This window comes from Euleptes europaea, chromosome 18, assembly GCF_029931775.1.
Source record: "Euleptes europaea isolate rEulEur1 chromosome 18, rEulEur1.hap1, whole genome shotgun sequence".
Taxonomy (NCBI): domain Eukaryota; kingdom Metazoa; phylum Chordata; class Lepidosauria; order Squamata; family Sphaerodactylidae; genus Euleptes; species Euleptes europaea.
The window spans coordinates 40,603,375-40,622,073 of NC_079329.1; the positions used below are offsets into that span (position 1 = coordinate 40,603,375).

General features: G+C 52.3%; 2 protein-coding genes across 2 annotated transcripts; one reads left to right on the top strand and one right to left on the bottom strand.

Annotated features, from left to right (window-relative positions):
• Positions 1 to 1,127: 1,127 nt before the first annotated feature.
• On the bottom strand, positions 1,128 to 10,671 carry TUBG1 (tubulin gamma 1). The gene is made up of 11 exons (XM_056863158.1): positions 10,616 to 10,671; positions 10,363 to 10,475; positions 7,571 to 7,738; positions 7,272 to 7,340; positions 6,487 to 6,566; positions 3,890 to 4,016; positions 3,411 to 3,497; positions 3,058 to 3,207; positions 1,976 to 2,128; positions 1,580 to 1,741; positions 1,128 to 1,331 (listed from the first exon to the last, which is right to left on the bottom strand). Exons 1-11 carry the CDS (start codon positions 10,662 to 10,664, stop codon positions 1,134 to 1,136), a joined length of 1,356 nt encoding a protein of 451 aa, XP_056719136.1. The 5' UTR covers positions 10,665 to 10,671; the 3' UTR covers positions 1,128 to 1,133.
• A 313-nt stretch (positions 10,672 to 10,984) lies between these two features.
• Positions 10,985 to 18,498, top strand: RETREG3 (reticulophagy regulator family member 3). Its single transcript, XM_056864730.1, has 9 exons — positions 10,985 to 11,217; positions 12,133 to 12,239; positions 14,424 to 14,454; positions 15,249 to 15,375; positions 16,055 to 16,139; positions 16,615 to 16,752; positions 17,134 to 17,216; positions 17,604 to 17,736; positions 18,000 to 18,498. Exons 1-9 carry the CDS (start codon positions 10,985 to 10,987, stop codon positions 18,449 to 18,451), a joined length of 1,389 nt encoding a protein of 462 aa, XP_056720708.1. The 3' UTR covers positions 18,452 to 18,498.
• Positions 18,499 to 18,699: the final 201 nt, after the last annotated feature.

Genomic DNA, 18,699 nt, shown 5'->3' on the forward strand with positions numbered 1-18,699 from the left:
GACCCAGGACCAGTGCCTTAGCTCCCTCAGAGTGAGAACTTGTGGGACGCTGAACTCCCAAGGGGCTGTGCCTGTCGTCTCATTTGTGGTGGATGGGGAGAGGGGTTCTCTAACTTCATGCAAAAACATTAATAGTTGTACACTTTCCTGTGTGCATTCAGTAGATCCAGTGCACTTGTTCCTGGCAGAGCTGCTGGCAGCTTTTTGCACGGGCACCTTATTTATGCATCCAGCACCCTAGAGCCTGGATCCACCCCCAAGAGGAACCGGAGGTGGAACCTGCCCAATATGGTGGCATCCCTCTTGTAAAACAATAAACATGGGTAGTGTTTGCTCAGTGGCTGATCTTGGTTGGAGCACAGAAGAATATGACACCATCCTGGCTGACTGGACACTTTCCAGCAATTATGTGTAGACTGCTATAGGTTTACTAACTTCCTCCCACCATGCACAGAATCAGTCTGCATGCACACACACAGTTAATCAGAAGGGATCTCCTCCCAGGCAGAAAAGCTACCCAGATCCCACTAGGGAGCGTCACCCCTGTAGAGCTGCTGTTTATGGCTTTGCCCACTAGCCTGAGTCTCTTTCTGTTCTAGTATCCCCTCGCCCACATTGGCCCATGTGTAGCGGAAACATGTTTACTGTCTCAGAGACAGAGAGCAGTGCAAAATGCCCAGTGACATCTGATGCAGAAATACAGGCTTGGGTTTGTTGTTTTAAATAGACAGGTGTTTCACTTGTCTACAGGGGTGCCCAAATCCATCAGGAAATTGTTTGTTCAAATAAAAACTTTTGCAGGAAGGAAAACATTTAATGAACCACATTTGTGAGAGAAGTAGAGGGAACAAACAGGAAAAAATCTTACTAGACCCAGTGAGTCCAACTATATAAAATATATGTTTTTTACCAGGCCTTTCAAGACACGCACAATGCCTGATTCTTCAAGGGAACAGGAGGCAGGATGGGAAGATGAGCCCCACAGTCACACGCACTTTCACTGACCTGGGGGCTCTTGAGAGCCCTGCCCCCCCAACCCGGGTCACAGAAATGAAGGTGGCTGTATACATGGGGCTTGATGCTTCCAAGAGAGAGAGATTCAGGCCTCCAGCCAGAGAACCCACAAAGCCTGCTCACTGCTCTTGCGTGCCCCAGGAGATGTAGTCAGGCCGAGTGGCAGCGTGGTATTCGTCAATCAGCTCCTGGACAACCTTGCGGGAGTCATCAAGTTCATCAAAGTTCTCTTTGAATATGTCTTCCTTGCGGAATTGCTCCAGGAAGGCTTCACGCTTGCGGAGTTTGTCATACTGATGGCAGGTGCGTTCAAAGAGCTGGGCAAAAGGAAGGGGCACACGGGCAAGAGGCAGAGTGAGAGATGCCATTTACTGCAACAAGGATGCTGCAGAACACTTCAGTCCACAGCTACCCTGTGAGGTGGAAACCTGGTATGGCCAGCAATCCCTAATTCACGTTGCCCTTCAGAAATATTGTTAGTGCCAAACTGAAACTGAGTCCCGAACTGCAAAACCACAGGACTGTACAAAGACACCCCCCCTCCCCAGTTCTTGCCCAGACTCACCGAGGAAATGTTGGTGTGATTGGCCATCATCAGACCACTGACCCTGTGAGCTGAAGGTAAGTACGGAGACTTCCTGGAAAGCGCCACTTGGATGCTGGCTGGGCCCCAAGGGATGAAATTGGCCAGCTTCCGTTCCCGAATCCGCTGCAAGCTCTTATGGACCTGATGACAGACAGTTTGCATGTGTGTGGAGATGGCTACAAAGAGCCATTCAGGTTGGAAGCTCTGTAGTCAAGTTACTTTTTCTTAGGAAGCAGGACCAAGCAGAGAGGTTCATTCAAGATGCCAAGAACAACTTTGAAACATTCCACAGGTAACTAAGAGCTCGTACTGAATGGCGCAAAAGCCCCCCAGGTCGTCAACCTGGTTTGCCTGACCTTCATCCCATCTACTAACCTGGGTGGGGTCCACTTCCCCCTGGATTATGTTGAGGATAGCAATGTAGCAGTGGTTTGTCTGTCGATCACGCCCCATGGAGACCATGACATTCTTGGGTTGCAGAAGTCTCCGCATGACATCAAGGACGGTGGTTTTGCGCACACTGGCCACCTGTGGGCAACAAGATGGCAGCACAAGTACTTGCTGGGTGGCACAGATGCCCCGTGGCACACACAGTCGGGGTTATTTGTTTTAGGAAAGCCTCCCCAGAGGGCTCTTTCAAGGCACAACAGGCCAAAGCACTTCAATGAAACCACTGCAGCTTCCCAAGCTACTAGAAAGGCTAAACGAGACATGACCTTCTGCCTCCCCATTCAGGTATCACGTATCCCTTTTAAGAGATCTGGGCCAGTTTTGTTTTCCCCCCTGAAGGATAGAGTAGGTAGAAACAGGCAGAACAAGAAAAACTGACACAGACTGCCTGGCATGGTGAGGCAAACGCCAGTTTGCAGGTCAGGATAAAGAAGAAATTAAAAAGGCAGTTGGAGGGGGCAGACCCAAACAACACGCGGCATGCATCTGATACCCGCTTCCGGTTAGTCAGCCTTTGTGATCTGCCCCTCGGTATCTTGTCCGGCTTCTTGTGGCAAGGGATAATAAGGGAGAGAAGATAATGGTGTTTAGTAGGCTGGGCACGCAGCCGAAAGGCTCGGGAAGGACCTTTGTTTCTCTTTCTGGACACGTGACAACACATCTGGCTGCACGTTGACCAGCAGACGCGCCCCACTTCTGGCATGTGGTCCTGGGGACGCTCTTTTCAGGAAGAGCATGCCAGCCAGGATGAAGAGGACTGAGAAAACGATGGCACCCAATACAGCCCACTGGATTCCCTGCCTGCCTCTGTTCCCTCCTGCCCGAGGCTCAAGGCATCAAAGGTGATTCATCCTCACGAGAACTCCATGAAGCAGCCATGGCTGAGAGAGCTGGCCCAAAGTGACCCCGCAGCCAAGCATCACCCCAGCCCCTCTGTGGTACCACCAGCCCATGCTGGCGGCCACTCCTGGGGCCGGGCCTGGCAGCAGAGAAGGATAAACACTCACAGCCTGGTCCGTGGTGAGGGGCGTGTACCCTGTGATCAGGAAGTGCAACCTGGGGGTAGGGATGAGGGAGGCAATGAGCCCAATCAGATCGTTATTCATGTAGCCGGGATAACGCAAGGTGGTCGTGCTGGCAGACATAATGGTGGAGACCTAGCAAAGAAGCAAGGCAAGAGTCAGGGCAAGAGGCGTGCACACCCCCTCCCCCGAGGCTGCAGTCACAGACTTGGTCACAAGTTGCAGCCAAACAATGTGAAGCCCCCCTTCTGAAAGCCCCCCCACCCCCCTTCCTTCCTGGGAAGATGCAGAGGCCACAGATTCCTGCCCTGTTTGCAGCCCACCACACCCCTGCTCACCAGCTGGTTGATCTGGGAGAAAGTGGGGTTCTGGATGTGTAGTCTGTCAGTGGCGATGCGATTCAGAGCAGTGTTGTCTAGAACCACCTGTCAAAGAGGAAATCCTGGGTAGCAAACTGGGGAGGGGCTAAACAAGCATGGGCTTCAGGCTGCATTCATTGTCCCAGTTCTTTCAGAACCACCTGTATTCTCTGCAGCCACGGCAGAACAGCAAATTACAAATGAGGGCCCTGGGCAGGATGTGCCACTCCAAAGGGCGCTGCCACATGTCCCAAGAAACCCCGAGAAATAAATTCCCCCTTAGCCAGGAAGCAGTCTGGATGCATGCCTGCCCGTGAGTCTGAAGCACAGGCATTTTCTTCCACCCTTCTGCTCAGGAAACATAGGCCATTTCTCTTTGACAGAAAAAAAAAGCAAAGAAAAAAAGAAGGGGGAGAAACCTCTGCTTGTAGACAGATTCCAGAGGCAGCAACCCTTACCACACAATCAGCGTTCTGGGTCAGCCGTTTGAGTGTCAAGAGAGAGTTGTATGGCTGCACCACCACATCACTCATCTCGTCTTGGTTGGGGAAGACCGAATACGTCTGCACCAGTTTCTTGGGGTACCTGTTGGAGTTGGACCTTGTCAACAGTGATCCAATAAAGTGGGATTCACATCACACTTCCACTTGCTGTTTCCAGGGACTTGCTTTCCATGCTTTGGCGCTACTGGAGGCCAACGCGCAATGTTAGGTGACTAGGAACTGCCCTGGCTTGCCTCAGAACTGGTCCATGAATTCAAAGGTGCATCGAGAGTTCTGGAGTCCTGCGGAAGACCCAGCACAGAGAGGCCGGGGGTTTGACAACGGGCCGGGGGTTTGACAACGTATCAGAAAAAGGACCCTCACTTGAACTGAAGATGGTGGCGAATCTCAAGGATACTATTCCACTCCCTTCAGAACTTGAGGAAGAACAAAGACCTCTGCATCAGAAATATGGGATCCTGCTTAGTATGTCATGAAGACCCCTCCCCGCAGCGAAAGTCAGGAGAATGGATGGGGTGGTGGTGGTACATTAGGTAAAACAAAGCACAGGGATTATTATGAAGGTCCTTCTGGCTCAAAGAGAGGAGTTGACCAGGGATGGTGACTCTTCCCATCCATCAAAAGAGGCAGAACTTGTAGATATTTCAGCATTTCCAGGGCTTGAGGGGGGAAAGAGTCCCCCGCACCTCAGTTTTGAAAGAATTCAGTTGTGAAAAAGCATAACCTGTGACTCCCCTCCCCACAAAAAAAAGCCTCCAAAGTTCCAACTTAGTCTAAGAGGAGAAAACCCAACAACCCACCCTTAAGTAGAAAGGACAGAGGCCCCCCAGCCCCAAAGGGGTTTTTGCCATGTCCTGCTTCATTGAAGAACAAACCCTCATGGGTGAAATCACTTGAATGCTGCAAAAGCGCTTTCTGCCTGACCAACATGTGTAACGGGCTCCGGGGGGGGGGGGGGCTGGCATTTGTGGCAAGAGATCTGCCGGGGTGGGTGGGGAGAATGCAACCTTAAAGTGAGGCGGAGAGGTTCGCCATCTCAAGGATGAAGCAACAGATACCATCACCTGCTGTCCGGATGCAAGTTTTTTCTCAAACAGAGCAGGAGCTACTGAAGAGGTGTTGAAGAAAACTTCGCTTGGGGAACACGATCCGTACAGGCTTTCAGGGATCCCAATACCTTGGACAGGCTCCATAAATCTTGAGTGAGGTGTTAAAGACAGGGCTGATAGGCCAAGGGCTTCTTCCACCTCACTGAGCCTAGTCTGGCTCCTGATGGCTCTCCACTGCTGGAGGCTGCTGAAGTTTGCTAATAGCTCAGTTCTTCTAACAGTGTCTGGCTTCCCAACACAGCTGCTCCTTTGAGGTGGGCCACTGAAGCCGGTCCACCTCTGCACTGATGGAGGCTGGGCAGCAAACAGGTGCTGAGTAGTGCTGAACCCCAGAAGGCTCCATATGAGGTACAAGAAGCCAAGAGGACTTGGGCTTCAGCTGGTTATAATAGGCAGGAGGTTCCAAGCACCAGGTTGTGGCCCTATTACAGGGTTATGGGGCAAGTCTGTGCTGCTTAGTATCAGGCATAGTGCCAAAAAGACAGAGAATTCCCAGAGAGAAAATTTAAAAGTCTCCAAAAATCTGCCTGGCTACACCGGAAGAGGAAGGGGGCAGTATCTTATCCTTATTTAACTGAAAAAGACAATAGCTTCTACGCCTGGGAGTGTGGCCTCAGTGAAGGCAGAACAAATGGAGGGTGTGACGCTTCACGGGAAGTTCCGTCCCCCTGGTAGATGGGAGCAGCTGCTCATTGCCAGAGGGCTCCTTTCTTTCAGCAGAAAGAACCTGAACCTGGAAAGTTCTGCATTCTAATCTACCTGCTCCCAGACTCAGCTCCATGACAACTCCTGAGAGCAGGTGGCTTGCGCCCAACCCTGTACAGCACAAGACTGCTCCTTGGAGACCACTGGCACATGCAGCAAACTTGAGGGGTAGCCATAGGTTATGGCTGGGCTAAGCCCAAAGCTCCTGGGGAAAATGCAGGGAACAAAGGACATCAGAAAAGCCCTGCTGGATCAGACCGGACAGAGTCTAGCATCCTGGGTCACATAGCAGCCAACCAGAAGCCCTGGAGGGCGAACAAAGAAGGCCCAGAGGCCAAGGTTTCCCCTGAGGTTGCCTCCGTTCCCAGCAACGGCTTCACAATGAAAATATTAGTCTACTGCATTCAGGGAATGTATTATTAACCCAAAGGGTAAGATCACTCATAGTACTAATAGTAAGTGTTTGAACTTCATTTTCACCAAATATCAGTTTCCCCCTCCAACTGGGCTCCCCTGTGATTGAAGAAGTGTCCTCATGAGGCAGTAGACCTAACGGTTTTAGTTTCTTCTCTGCTGCCAGTGCCAGAAATATGAGGCTGGCCTACAGCGGTCTCTGGGTGAAGAACTTTGAGTAAGTTCCATGCATCTTGAATGCCTGCCTGCTGGCTTCCCCAAACAGCCCACCTCACTTCATCCACGGCAGTTGTGCCAAAGGGCGTGTATGATGCCATCACTTACCTGTCATTCAATCTCTCAAGCAGATAAGAGCCTAAGCCTGATCCAGTCCCACCTGCGATGGAATGGCACAGCACAAAGCCCTGGAGGAGGAAGAATGGGCATGATGGAAAGCTTGGGGGACAGCCCTCGATGCCCGTCACAGCACTCAGGCCAAACGCTAGCGGACACCAAAGCCACCTTGCCATGATTCTGTGCATAACACCATCCGCCCTGCAAAAGCCCCAAGAGACTCACCACACTTACAAATCACAACTATGTTGCCTGAACCATAGTGGATCCCACAAACCCGTGATTTAAGAGTGAGGTCACTGGGGGGGGGGATGGGGATGCAATGCTAGCAGGGGCTTAAACAGAACCCAGCCTCACCAGCAGCTGACTGCCAAACCCACAAACGCAGCCTTAAGCTCTTTAGAGGAAGGACAAGATGATTGGGATTTTTAAAATGTAATTTGGTGGAAAGAGTATCCAAGTTACATTTCCAGTGACATATTTGAAGAGGATTCTCTTGTTGAGAGTGTGCACGGGCATACACACACCCACGAAACAACAGGAAGGCCTACTATATTATTCTGGAACAAGTATCAAGAGAGAGCCTTCCAGATCTACAAAAGCCAAATGTCAGAAATGAGATGGAAGAATTCCAACAACAAAGGAAATGTTGTTTCCAACAACTAGCCTGACCTGTAAAATCTAAGGTAGCCATTTTGCAAATCTGGAGAGCTCTCAAGGCCACCTCTCCCCGAAGACGGCCCCTTGGCCCCCTGGCTTCGCATCATTTTCCTTACCTCTAAACTGTCACTGCCATCAGCTTCTCGGTCTATAATGTCAAAGATATCTTCATGGATCTTTTCACCCTACAACACATATTCAGAGAGGCAGCCCATAATCACAGTTGAATTCAACTGTGAACATTTTAATTCAATTGGTTCTTAGAAAACAGGCATTTTTAAAGTCACAACTTTCATTTGAGCAAAGTTTTTAAACCCACTAAGTGTTCCAGGCTATATTTCTGGGGGGGCGGGGGCGGGACACACCTATTTCCTCAGGGTTGACACGTGAGGAGCAGAGGCATGTTTGTTCTCACCTGGGAAAAGCCACTGGCCCAGTTGTTCCCAGCCCCACCACCATGCTCAGACAGGTAGATGTTCTCTGGGTTGTACAGCTTTGCATATGGGGAGTTCAGGATGGAATGAATGACTCGTGGCTCCAGGTCCAGGAGAACAGCTCGTGGGATATAGTGCTCATCATCTGCCTGTTAAATGGAAAACAAAAGGCTTGCCCCTGCAGAAAACGAGCTAGTCCAGAGTAGCAATGGAGCTCCTGCCTTTTGGCGCTACTAAAGTCTTGTGCCAGTTTCAGTGGCAGCAGCCCTACTGGTGTGCCCTCCTTGCCACACAGGCCTTCCTCAGCATTAGAGAGCAGGGAGGAACTTAACTCTTGCTGCCATGTCTAAGGGCCTTCAGTTGGGCCAAGAACATCCTCCACTGAGCTGCCTTTCTCCCAGTGAGGGAGGAGGGGACAGCTCTAGCCACCAGGGCCAGAGATGGTTTGGGCTGCTGAGCACCGTTACCTGAAATTTGCACACACACCCATGTTAGGAGGGAGAAGAAGGGTAAAAGACCAAGTTCCCAGAGAGCCCAGCAAGGCCCTAGCCTGCCTCCTACGAAGCAGCTAGAACTCTATGTTTGGGAGTGGTGGGTGGGCTAGGCCTGGCACCTGAGCAACAGCCGTAACAGCCGGCCTTCATAATGCAGCCCTCCTGCTGAGCAAGCGGAGTGCCTGACCCTGTCCCGGCAGTTCAGGGGAGAAAGGAGACAACGTTCACCTTGGCCTCCCACCCTCCCGTTGCCACCTGCTGCACTTGGTCAAGGAGAGGCCAGGGGGAAGAGATGGTGCATGCGGGACGGATCCTGAGGTGCCTCAGGATGACAGAGACAGCCCCTGGAGAAGCCTGCACGTGGACTCAGCTTTGCTAGCAGCCGGCCCCTTCGGCCTTCATAATGCAGCCCTCCTGTCGAGGGTGGTGCTGGGGGGGGGGGGGCGTCCCTCTGGCAGGGAACTCTGGGGGCTGGCAGAACCCCATGTTGGATCTATTGCCAGTGGTGGCCCTGAGCGTCAGGGGTAGGGAACTTGGACATGACTGGCTTCTGGCACGTGTGCTGTTCCACCTTGGCTTGCACCTTGGTGCAAATCTTGGGAAGATTTTGGGAGGAGTGTTAGGTGCCGAGAGATGTAATGGCACTTGCTGCATGTCGAACCTCCACCCCATCGCTCAAAATGTGGGCTCGGAGGCTCAGTTGGTTACACTTTGACAATGTTGAGCAAGGCCAAGCCTGTGAAGAATAAGATCTCCACAATATGTGACCGGTAGCGCGAGGAACCGATACACTGGGCTTGCTTGAGTGAAACCTGGCTGGATGACTCGGATGTGGTCACCTTGACACAGATCACACTGGCTACGTATAACGTCCTTCGCAACCATGAATGGGAAGATGAGGGGTGGCGCAGCATTTCCCTTTTTGTATTTTCCCATCACTAGGAACCCGGAGCAGTAAGAGGCTGGCTTTGATTGCATCTTGTCCTGGGAACCAGGGACCGACCAGGGATCGTGCTGGTGAACCGTCCGCCTAGCTTACCGGCAGGGTCTCTGGCTGGGCTGAAGGAGGTGGCGTGGCGCTTGGTGCAGAGAACCTCAAGGGCGACTGTCCTTAGGGATTTCTACAGCCATGCTGAGGCCGCCTTGCCAAGTCAGGCGCAGGACTTCGTGGCCGCCATGACAAGCATGGGTCTGCCTCAGATTGCAACAGAAAAGGACGTTCGCGGGATCTTCTTTTTTGCACCAAGCAGCTTGCTGGTGATCTGATCAGGGAGCTGGAGGCACAGCCCTTGGTGCAGTTGTGCTTGCTTCCTCCTCCCTTCAGAGGCAGGGGACCAATTTAGAGGGTCCGCCCTCAGAAATTAACGGGTCCTGTTGGCTTCCAGGCAGCTCTGGGTTTTTTTGAGAGCCTCTCCAGTAACTCTGCGGAGGCCCTTGCAGCTGCATGGAACAACGAATGGGCTGACTTAAGCCACGGGCGGAGTTGACCCTGGGCACTCTCGCCCACACTCCGTGAGGCCCCCGGCTCCTTGGTTTTCCAGGGAGCTGCGCAACATGAAGCAGAGGGCAAGATGACTAGAGCGACATTGGTGGAAGACTCGGGGTGAAACAGAAGGAGGGTGTCATAAAGCCCGCTTGTAGGAGTATGCGGGGCCAGCGATGGTAGCAAGGAAGGCGTTTCAACCACTATTGTCAGCCACCTTGAACCCAGGGGATGTTTTACTAAATAAACAAGAATGCCAGGCAAGTCTCTCGAGGAACAGGGTTCCAGAGAAGAAAACCCCCTCCCCTGCACAGATGTGCCTTGTTTCACACCATGGCCTGCAAAACAGCTCTCTGTTCCCGAAGAGGTTCATTTGTTGATTCCAGCACACAACGAAGCCTTGATGCTGGCTGGAGCATTTCTCTCCCCCCCCACCCAACCCGCACAAAGCGAAGCCAGGCTGACCTCCCCCAGGAAGAAGGTGGAGTCGCGGGACAGAAAGCCTCGCTGCTTGGATGGAGAAGGCAGGGAGCCTTTAAGGTGCAACTCCTGCGCTGAAGTCTTAGGCTAGGACCCACGAGGCCCAGGTTCGAGTCCAGCCTCTGACCTGAAGCTTGGTGCTTCTACCTGGGGCCAGTGGCCTGACCTACTTCGCAGGGTTGTTGTACGGGGAACGCGAGGGAAGGAAGAAGCGCGCCTCTCCACCCTGGCTCCCTCGAAAGCAGGAAGGCAGGCGGGGGGTGGGGGTTGGGGGGGAAGCAGCCGGCAAGGGGCGGGCCGGAGGTCTCCGCCCTACCTGGTAGAAGAAGACGTCCTTGCGGTCGGTGCCTTCCGTGGCGAACTCCTCCACGATGCCCTCGGGGCTGATGCCGTGCTCGGCGCACAGCTGCTTCCAGAACTCGAAGCCGACTGCAGGCGGGGCGGAGGGAGGGAGGGAGGCAGAGGCCGGGCGGCCCGTCAGTCGGGCCGAGGGGGAGGGGGAGGTCTGGGGCTCGGCTGGGCCAAGCGCCCCCCGCCCCCCCCGGCCCACCCACCCCCCACTCACTCACTCTGGTTGCCGCACTGGCCCAGCTGCAAGGTGATGATCTCCCTGGGCATGGCGACGGGGCGGCCGCGGGCCCAGAGCCGCTCCCTTCCCCGGCAGGCAGGCAGGCAGGCAGGCAGCCACCCGCCTCGCTCGCCCTCTCCCGCCGCCGCCACAGCGCAGCCCGCTTCCGACGGCAACCCGCATGCGCGCCGGCCCAGCGGCGGAGAGGCGCTGGTGCGCGTGCGCAGGCGAGTGCCGTACGGCAAGATGGCCCCTGCGGGCAGCGCGCGGCCATGGGCGGCGCGCGGCCGTTGGTGACGGGGCGCCAGGCTCCTCCCCCTCGCCGGCCTCCCTCCCTCCCTCCCTCCCGGGGACTCCGGGCGGGCGAAGGATGGAGGCGACGGAGGCGGCGGCGGCGGCGCGGCCGGGCAGCAGCGACAGCGGCGGCTCCCCTGGGCGGGCGCCGTGCTGCGAGCGGGAGCGGCTTGTGGGCGCGCTGAGCGCCGCCCTGAGGAGCCGCCTGGGGCCTTACGAGCCGCCGCTGGGCGCCCTGCAGGCCCTGCTCGTGTGGGAGAGGCCGGCCCGCAGCGCGCTCGCCTGGGCCGCAGCACACGCCGCTTTCGGGTGCGTCGCGCCGGCCTCGCCCGCCTCCGTGTCGCGGGGCGGACCCCGGGCCAGGCCGGGCCGGGCCGGGCGGAGGGGCTCCCGCCCGCCCTCGGCCCCGACCTCCGGCGCCACATGCCGGGCGGGGCGGGGGTTGGGGGGGGTCTTGAGGCCCGGAGGGTCCGGCGGGCGCTTTGGCCCCCCGACCCCCAAGTTGCTGCTGGCTTCGAATCAAGACGGCTGAGGGACTGGAGGACGTTTTCTAAGTGGGGGGGGTGGGGGGGTTGGGATGACAGGCAGCCAGGCTCCGCCCCCGCGGCTGGGCTCCACCCCGCGGCCCGGAAGGGGCTCCTGCCGCAGGGGGAGCGAACGCCTTGTCGGGGGGGGGGGGCTCCGCTCTTCTTCCAGAGCCCCGCCGCGGCCCAGCGGTGCTGCGATATCCGCCCCTCGCGTCCACCTCAGCCGCGGATTGGCGGGCTGATTTGGGGCAATATGGACAGTTAGCCTCTGAGGCCGGATAAGGCCAGCCTCCGGAGTCCATTTCGGCAGACTGAAGCTTGGGACAGAAGAGCAGAAGTGCCTCGTTTGTGCGAGGTTCTTGGGCTGTAGGGGAAGCTCGTAAAGCGCTATCATTTCTTGCTTGTGGCAAATGCAAAAGCGATCTCAGTGACAGGGAAGCTCTTGCCGGTTGGCGGAGCTGCGCTGCTCTGACTTCCCAGGCCTTCATTCGTGAACAAAGGACTGGCAGAGGCTGTGTGTGGGGCAGGGGGCGCGGTTGCCACTGATTTTCCTGTGTTCTGCTCCCAACGGAGTGTCCGCTTCCCATGCCATTACTGCCACCAAATCAGTCAGTCAATTTGAGATGCTGCCTAGGGGTGAGAGCTGCAAATCAACCGTCTCTTTTTAGCAATCTAAAACATTTCAATTTTTCCTCAGGTTCTTTGCTCTGACATCTCTCCATCTAGTATTCTTGGTTGCTTTCATCCTGATACTAATAGTGTGTTTTGATCAGTGGAAGAATAAAATCTGGCCTGAGATAAAAGGTGAGTACTAGCTTTTTCCCATGTTTCCAAACCACTCTTCTTTCTTTCTTTCCTTCCTCTCCCCAGTAATTGGGCTGAAACTAAAACCAAGGATCTTAATCCAAATAGTGCTTTGGACAGGAATCCTGTAGGCAGGGCTCTTTCCTAGGCTGAAGTGTGTGTGTTTGTGTGTGTGTGTGAAGTCACAGCTGTCTTATGGCGACCCCTTGTGGGGTTTTCAGGGCAAGAGACTAACAGAGGTGGGTCACCAGTGCCTTCCTCTGTATAGCAACCCTGGACTTCCTTAGTGGTCTCCCATCCAAATAAGCTGACCCTGCTTAGCTTCTGAGATCTGACGAGATCAGGCTAGCCTGGGCCATCCAGGTCAGGGCAAAGGAGGCTTAGGCAGGGGAAAATACCAAGAAAAGGGGAGGGGTGAATCTCAAAAGTGGTATGAATATATTGGTTCAGTTACTCCAGTTATTGTGCCAGACAAGTGTTGGTTTGTTTATTTGCTGTGTTTATAGTCCACCTTTCTCACTGAAACTCAAGGTGGCTCTCAATAGGATGAGACATCTAATAAGCAAAGTACTATGACTAGGATTACAGGGATCTGAAACCAAGCATGTTGACACGTTTGTGTTCAAAATGTACCATAGTAACTGGAGTACTTTAACCCATAAGTATCCATTGTTGCTAGTACCCGTTTGAGGTTTGCCACTGTCAGAAGGACCAGTGGTCTAAAGTCTGAATCTGCATTTGGCTGGCAACTCCTTCACCTCTTCTGAGATGGATGGGCTGTTGCCTGGGCGCTACTTTAAGTACCTGTGTCCAGTTTAGTTTTGTATAAGCATGAGATTTTGCTAGGCTGTATAAAGTTCTGTTTTGGTGTCCCGGCTCCAGAGAAGGCCAGTCCTAGACAGTAGAAATGTTGTCACAGGAGCATTCTTCTTACCCAAGTGTAGAGATGTATTAGTCTGCACATAATGAGATCAAATGAACAAAGTTGAAGTATAGTTTTGTTACTGAGGTAGCCATAGACAAGAATTTAAACCAAAAATACAGTGGTAGCTTATTGGTCAGAAGGGTGTATTCACAGTGGGTACAGAAAGCAATTTTAAAATTGCATGCATCATATGAATTATTTGGAAGAGGAAAATCTGCTCTTACGGAGTTTTCAGTTCAAGAGGAGTGGTCAAATTGCAGCTTGGCACCCAATGTTGCTCGATCGCTTGAGTCTAACCACTTCTCAATTCACAGCCAGGTTGATTCAGTGAAGTTTGGTTTCTTACCAACCACACTTCAAGTTCCTACCCAGCTGGGAAACTTGCTGTGTGTTCTCGGGCATGTCATTATTGTTTAGCCAGATGAAGACTATCAGTGCAATCCTAAGGAGAGTTACTTCAGTCAAAGCCCATTCATTCCAGTGCATGGATTGTGCTATAAATATTTTCTGTGCATGGATGTCTCTGTCCCTCACCTAAAAAAACTGCTTAGTTTTCTCCTGAAAGACTGGTGATTTTTTACTTGAAGAGCAGAAGATATCAGACATTCCCGTGAGCCTCTCTTGGCAGCTTTGGCAAGCAGCACTGGGTGTGCCTCGTTTATGACGGACTTTGAAGGGATGAGTGAAACCTTTACATTCACATGAGCGCACAGATCTAGAGTAGATGTATGGTAACTGTCCACATCTCCCTGGGAAGGTGTGCAACACATTTTTAGAGTTCAAATAATCAAATGATTATTTGAACCACCTTCAATATTGACTACTAGCCCTCCCCTCTCCTTCAAGATTTAGGATACTGAATAATAGAATTGGCAGGTACAAATATGGAGGAGAAACCTGCACATGGGAATATAAGAGTATAGGGCCCAGAATAAGATACATACTTGAGTTCAGCCGAGTCAGAAGGAAAGCAGGACCTTGGTTGCTACCACATTAACACACTTGTTGATTAACATTTGTTGGATGTTTACCGTATTTACTCAAAAGGAAGACAGCCCTAAATGTAAAATGACCCCACCCCTTAAAAAAAGATTTTATTGACATAACTGTATGCTCTATGAAAAGTTAAGAGGTCCCCCTCCTTTTTGATGGGATACCTGGAAAAAAACCAGTCTTGCATTTGAGTAAGTAATTAGGCACCTAAGCATTTCCCCAGTCATTTTCGTGCAATTAATCCTGATGTGTTTTTAATGTTCTAGTGGCAAGACCTGATGAATTAGACAGTGAGAGGTATGAGACACTAATTCAGTTCCCTTTTCTGTCTCTTGTGTTGTTTGTGCTTATGTTGCATAGCAGTATTTTTTTTGTGTGAATTCAAATCTTCTTAGCAGGGAGTGCCAGGCAAGAACTGGACTGGAGGGGTGTGTCATTACACCCGTACGTTGATGCCCACCATCTTGTCCTCATATTTTGTAACTATGGTTGCAATCCTCAGCATGCTCCGGAGTAAAACATTTGTTAGGACTGGGCTGGAAACCCATTAAATCTGAGGCCTTTACTCTCTGCATGCACATGTATCTACACTTTTTACTTAATCTGCTGAACTCTTGAGATGAATCACCCCTTCACACTTTTAAAAGTGAACAGTCTTCAATTGTAGTTAAACTGCCACCTTCAAACGCCTGGTACATTTGATAGTGGCAACTTTTTGCTTCGTATCCCACTGAAAATGGTTTTTTTCCCCCCATTTCCTTCTGTAAGTTTTCTGTGCAAAAGTCTTGGCTCTTTGAACTGGCAGAGCTACTTGGATTAAGCAGGCGTGAGCCTGTAGTGCAGTGACAAGCTGCAAGGCATCTTTCTCCTAAGGTTGCCCAGGTGAGAGGGAGCCAGTGTAGAACAGGAAGTGGAGCTGTGGATTGCCGTCCCAGTGGCTCCGAGGCAGGCCTGGTCCATGGCCATCTCAGCCTTCCTTCTCCCTCTGTAAAACACAAGCATGTGTGAAATAAGGGGAACTCCTTTGAATTACTGCAGGAGCCCCCTGCCATACTAGGATGGTGAGGTACCCCTCTTTTTCACCCCTGCAGCTGGGGCTACGTCCATCCCCAACAGCTCAGCGTTCCTGAACTGTGCCACTATTTGGCAGAAGGCTGGGTCACAGGTGACAGCTTCGTGAGGAGCTTGCTGAGTTTCAAAAGGCACAATCCAGGCAAGGTAAAAAACTAAAAACAGCCTTGTTAGGCAGTGGGCAGGAGGGAGGGTTAAGGTACAGTGAACAACTGACTGTGGCAGGTCTTTCTGTTCCCCTGGGTGTGTTCAGGGGAACACACAGTAAGCCTGTGATTTCCCTTAGAAGTGTTCCTGTGCAGTCTTGAAGCCACAGGTAGGCGTGGGGATGCTTTAGAGCAGAGTTTCCCAAACTTTTTGAGTCATGGAGCACTTTTCAGGAGAGAAATTTGTAACGGAGCACTAATTTTCACCTAGCAACTATATACTAAATCAAATGATAGTAGTATTTTTCTTTCCAATCTCTTCACGGAGCACTAGGAGATGCTTTGCGGAGCACCAAGTGCTCTTGGACCACAGTTTGGGAACCTCTGCTTTAGAGGATTACAAGTGAGGGAATTAAATCCGGGGCGGATGGAGCATATGGCCACCCTCTTGCTTTGTGGAAGGCTCTTGTCCCACCTGCCTGTTGAGAGGGTTTGGCCTGGTCTGCTGCCCTCAGCCAGAACTTGAATTCCCCCCGAGGCTTCTCAAGTGACAGGCCCTCGTTTGGGTCTTGGTCATGGGTAGCAACAACCAAAGTGTCTGTACAGTTTTGGGCTAGAGAAGCCATTTTGCTTACCTTCCATAATATCTGAAAACTTGACTTTGGGTTTTGTTTCTCCAGTTCTGCCTTCTAGCATGTAGTGTCCTCACATTTTTGGCTGTCTTGGGCCAGTATATTCCCGGAGTCTGTCTTGCCTATCTAACAAGTGAGTATCTGTGGGTTGTGAGGAGCGCTGGGCCACAGAGTGTCCTTCACTCAATAGGGCAGGACGTTTGGATGCATAGGAGGATTGAGCTGTGGGTTGACAGCTGGGTTTAGCCAGGACCAAATAACTTGGGTTGCACTGCACAGTGGGACATTCGTTTCTGCCTCAAAATGCTTTCTTGGTGTCTCACTTTTTTAAAGTGTTTATTGAGTAGAAGTCCTCTGATCTGTCAGCTGGGGAAGGGACATGGCTCAGTGATAAGAGCATCCCCTTTGTGTGCAGAGGGTTCCAGGTCCCCTTCTTGGCTTCTTCAGTTAGAAGGCTAAGGGAGGAGGTGATGATGGGAAAGATCTCTGTTGTCGTGAGGCCCAGGAGAGCTGCTTTCCATCAGAAGAGACAGTACTGACTTGGATAGCCCCGTGGTCTGATTTAGCATAAGGCAGCCTCATGTGTCTACTTCTTCTTCCTTCTCTAGTGCTTTCCTTCCTCCTGTGGCCCCTTGCTGTGTACCACCATCTAGGTCAGCGCCTCTACACCAAGCTAGAGCCAGCTCTGCAGCGGTTGGACTTCAGTGTTCGTGGTTATATGATGACCAAGCAGAGGGAGAGGCAGTGTGAGTCTGCTGTAGGGTTGGTATTCTGAAGCATATTAGCAGACTGAGCGTGTGATTTTCTGGCAGGTCATCTGAGGTCATATTGCCTGCTTGGATGAATAAGCTTGTGGCAGTTGCTGACCATTCCTCCTTTCCTAACCAATGTTTCTGGGAAGGGAGCTCTGAATTCTTTCCCAAGCTGTAATAATTTATTATCAAAATAGATCTCAGTGTTGCAGGTGTGGGTGTAGCTCTCCCTACCCTCTGCAGCTTCTGGTGCCCAAATCCTTTCTCAGTGGTCTGGCTTTGGCTCCAGCCTCTTTCTTCTGCTTGGCTTCCTTGAGGGCAAACTGAGCTTTTTCCGCTCTGTAACTGTCCCTTGGGTCTCTGCTTTCACTGCAGCGCGTTACCAGATGTTGCGGAAGCCCCCTGCTGCTGGCGATGAGACTGACAGCGAAGAGGAGCTTGCTGCTTTCTGTCCTAAGGTGAACAATCAGCCCCCCACCTTCCGCTTGCACTTTGTCCTGGCTGGAAAGATGTGGCAGGAGTCTCTTGTGACAGTGGGGGGGGGGGTGTACGCTGCTGGATTTGAGGGTAAGGGAGTGCATCAGTTTTGCTCTGCCTTTCATGAGTCGAGGGCTGGTGGGTCTACTGGTCCTTTTAAAGAAAATAAATTCCATGTGGTTTTGGATGGGACCCTTTTTTGCAGAGAGATGCTGTATTTGCTTAGGAGCTGTTCAAGTCCAATTGGGTCAGATTTTGCTTCTAACTGACTTAGTAAAATGTGCAGGGATCTTATTCTCACTGTGTTACTTCCATTTGGAGACCCAAAATAACTTTCTGAGAGCTTTGTCACCTTTCTCTCTTCCCAGCTGGATGATGCAGTGGTTGCCAAGGAGTTGGCGATCTCCGATTCGGAACACTCAGATGCAGAAGTGTCCTGTACTGAGAATGGAACTTTCAATCTCTCACGAGGCCAAACTCCCTTGACTGAAGGGTCAGAAGGTGAGGTGGGGGCAGCTAAAGGGGTAAGCAGCGCAGAGGGCGTGAGTGATCAGGTTGCTGCTACTTTCCCATTTCAAACCACGTGGCAGAGATGTGTTCCTACTCTAAAGAGGGACTGGGGTGGGGAGACAGCTGTCTTCCTTGCTGGCCCAGGTTACGGCTTTCTTGGGGGACTTAGTGTAGTTTGAGAAGAATGATACTATTTGATACTGCTAAACCACCAGATCATGGCTCTAACTGCTGAATTATCTGTCCCTATTCAGACTTCGAGGGCCATAGCGACCCAGAGGAATCTTTTGCCCAGGACCTCCCAGACTTCCCTTCCATCAACCCTGAGGTGACGGGAATAGATGACGAGGATGACACCAGCATAGGCATTCCAAGTCTTGCCTTCCGTGCACAGGGCCAGGAAGATCTCCGGCTCTCTTCTGACAAAGAGGAAGTGCCCTCAGGGTTCCTCCTGGGGGCAATGCCACCCACACACAACCTCACAAATGACTTAGCTGGCTTCATGACCAGAGGGATGATCCAGCTGGCCTTGTCTGGGAGCTCCCCGTTGGGCACTGCAAGTGGCAACAGACAACAGCACAGTGCCCGGGCCTTCCTCCGGACCTCCAGCTCAGAGCTGGACACAGATGCTGAAGGAGATGACTTTGAACTGCTCGATCAGTCAGAGCTGAATCAGATGGACCCTGCCAGTTCCCGTGGCCAGTAAAACAAGTGACCTCTTCCTTTTTGTGGAGCAGAGATGGATGTGGCCTGGATAAGGACGGGCTGGCATTCCACTAATGGGAGTGTGACCCGGCTAGGTGAGCGTGGGAGGCAGCCTGACTTTTAGAATAAACTCCTCCTAGGCAAATTCAGAGATTGGCTGTCTAATGTGCGTGCTTTCTGCACCTCACTTAGGTTGCTGTCTGTTGCACTGCTTGTTCAGAGCCAAAATCTTACTCCTGCTGTCGTGGC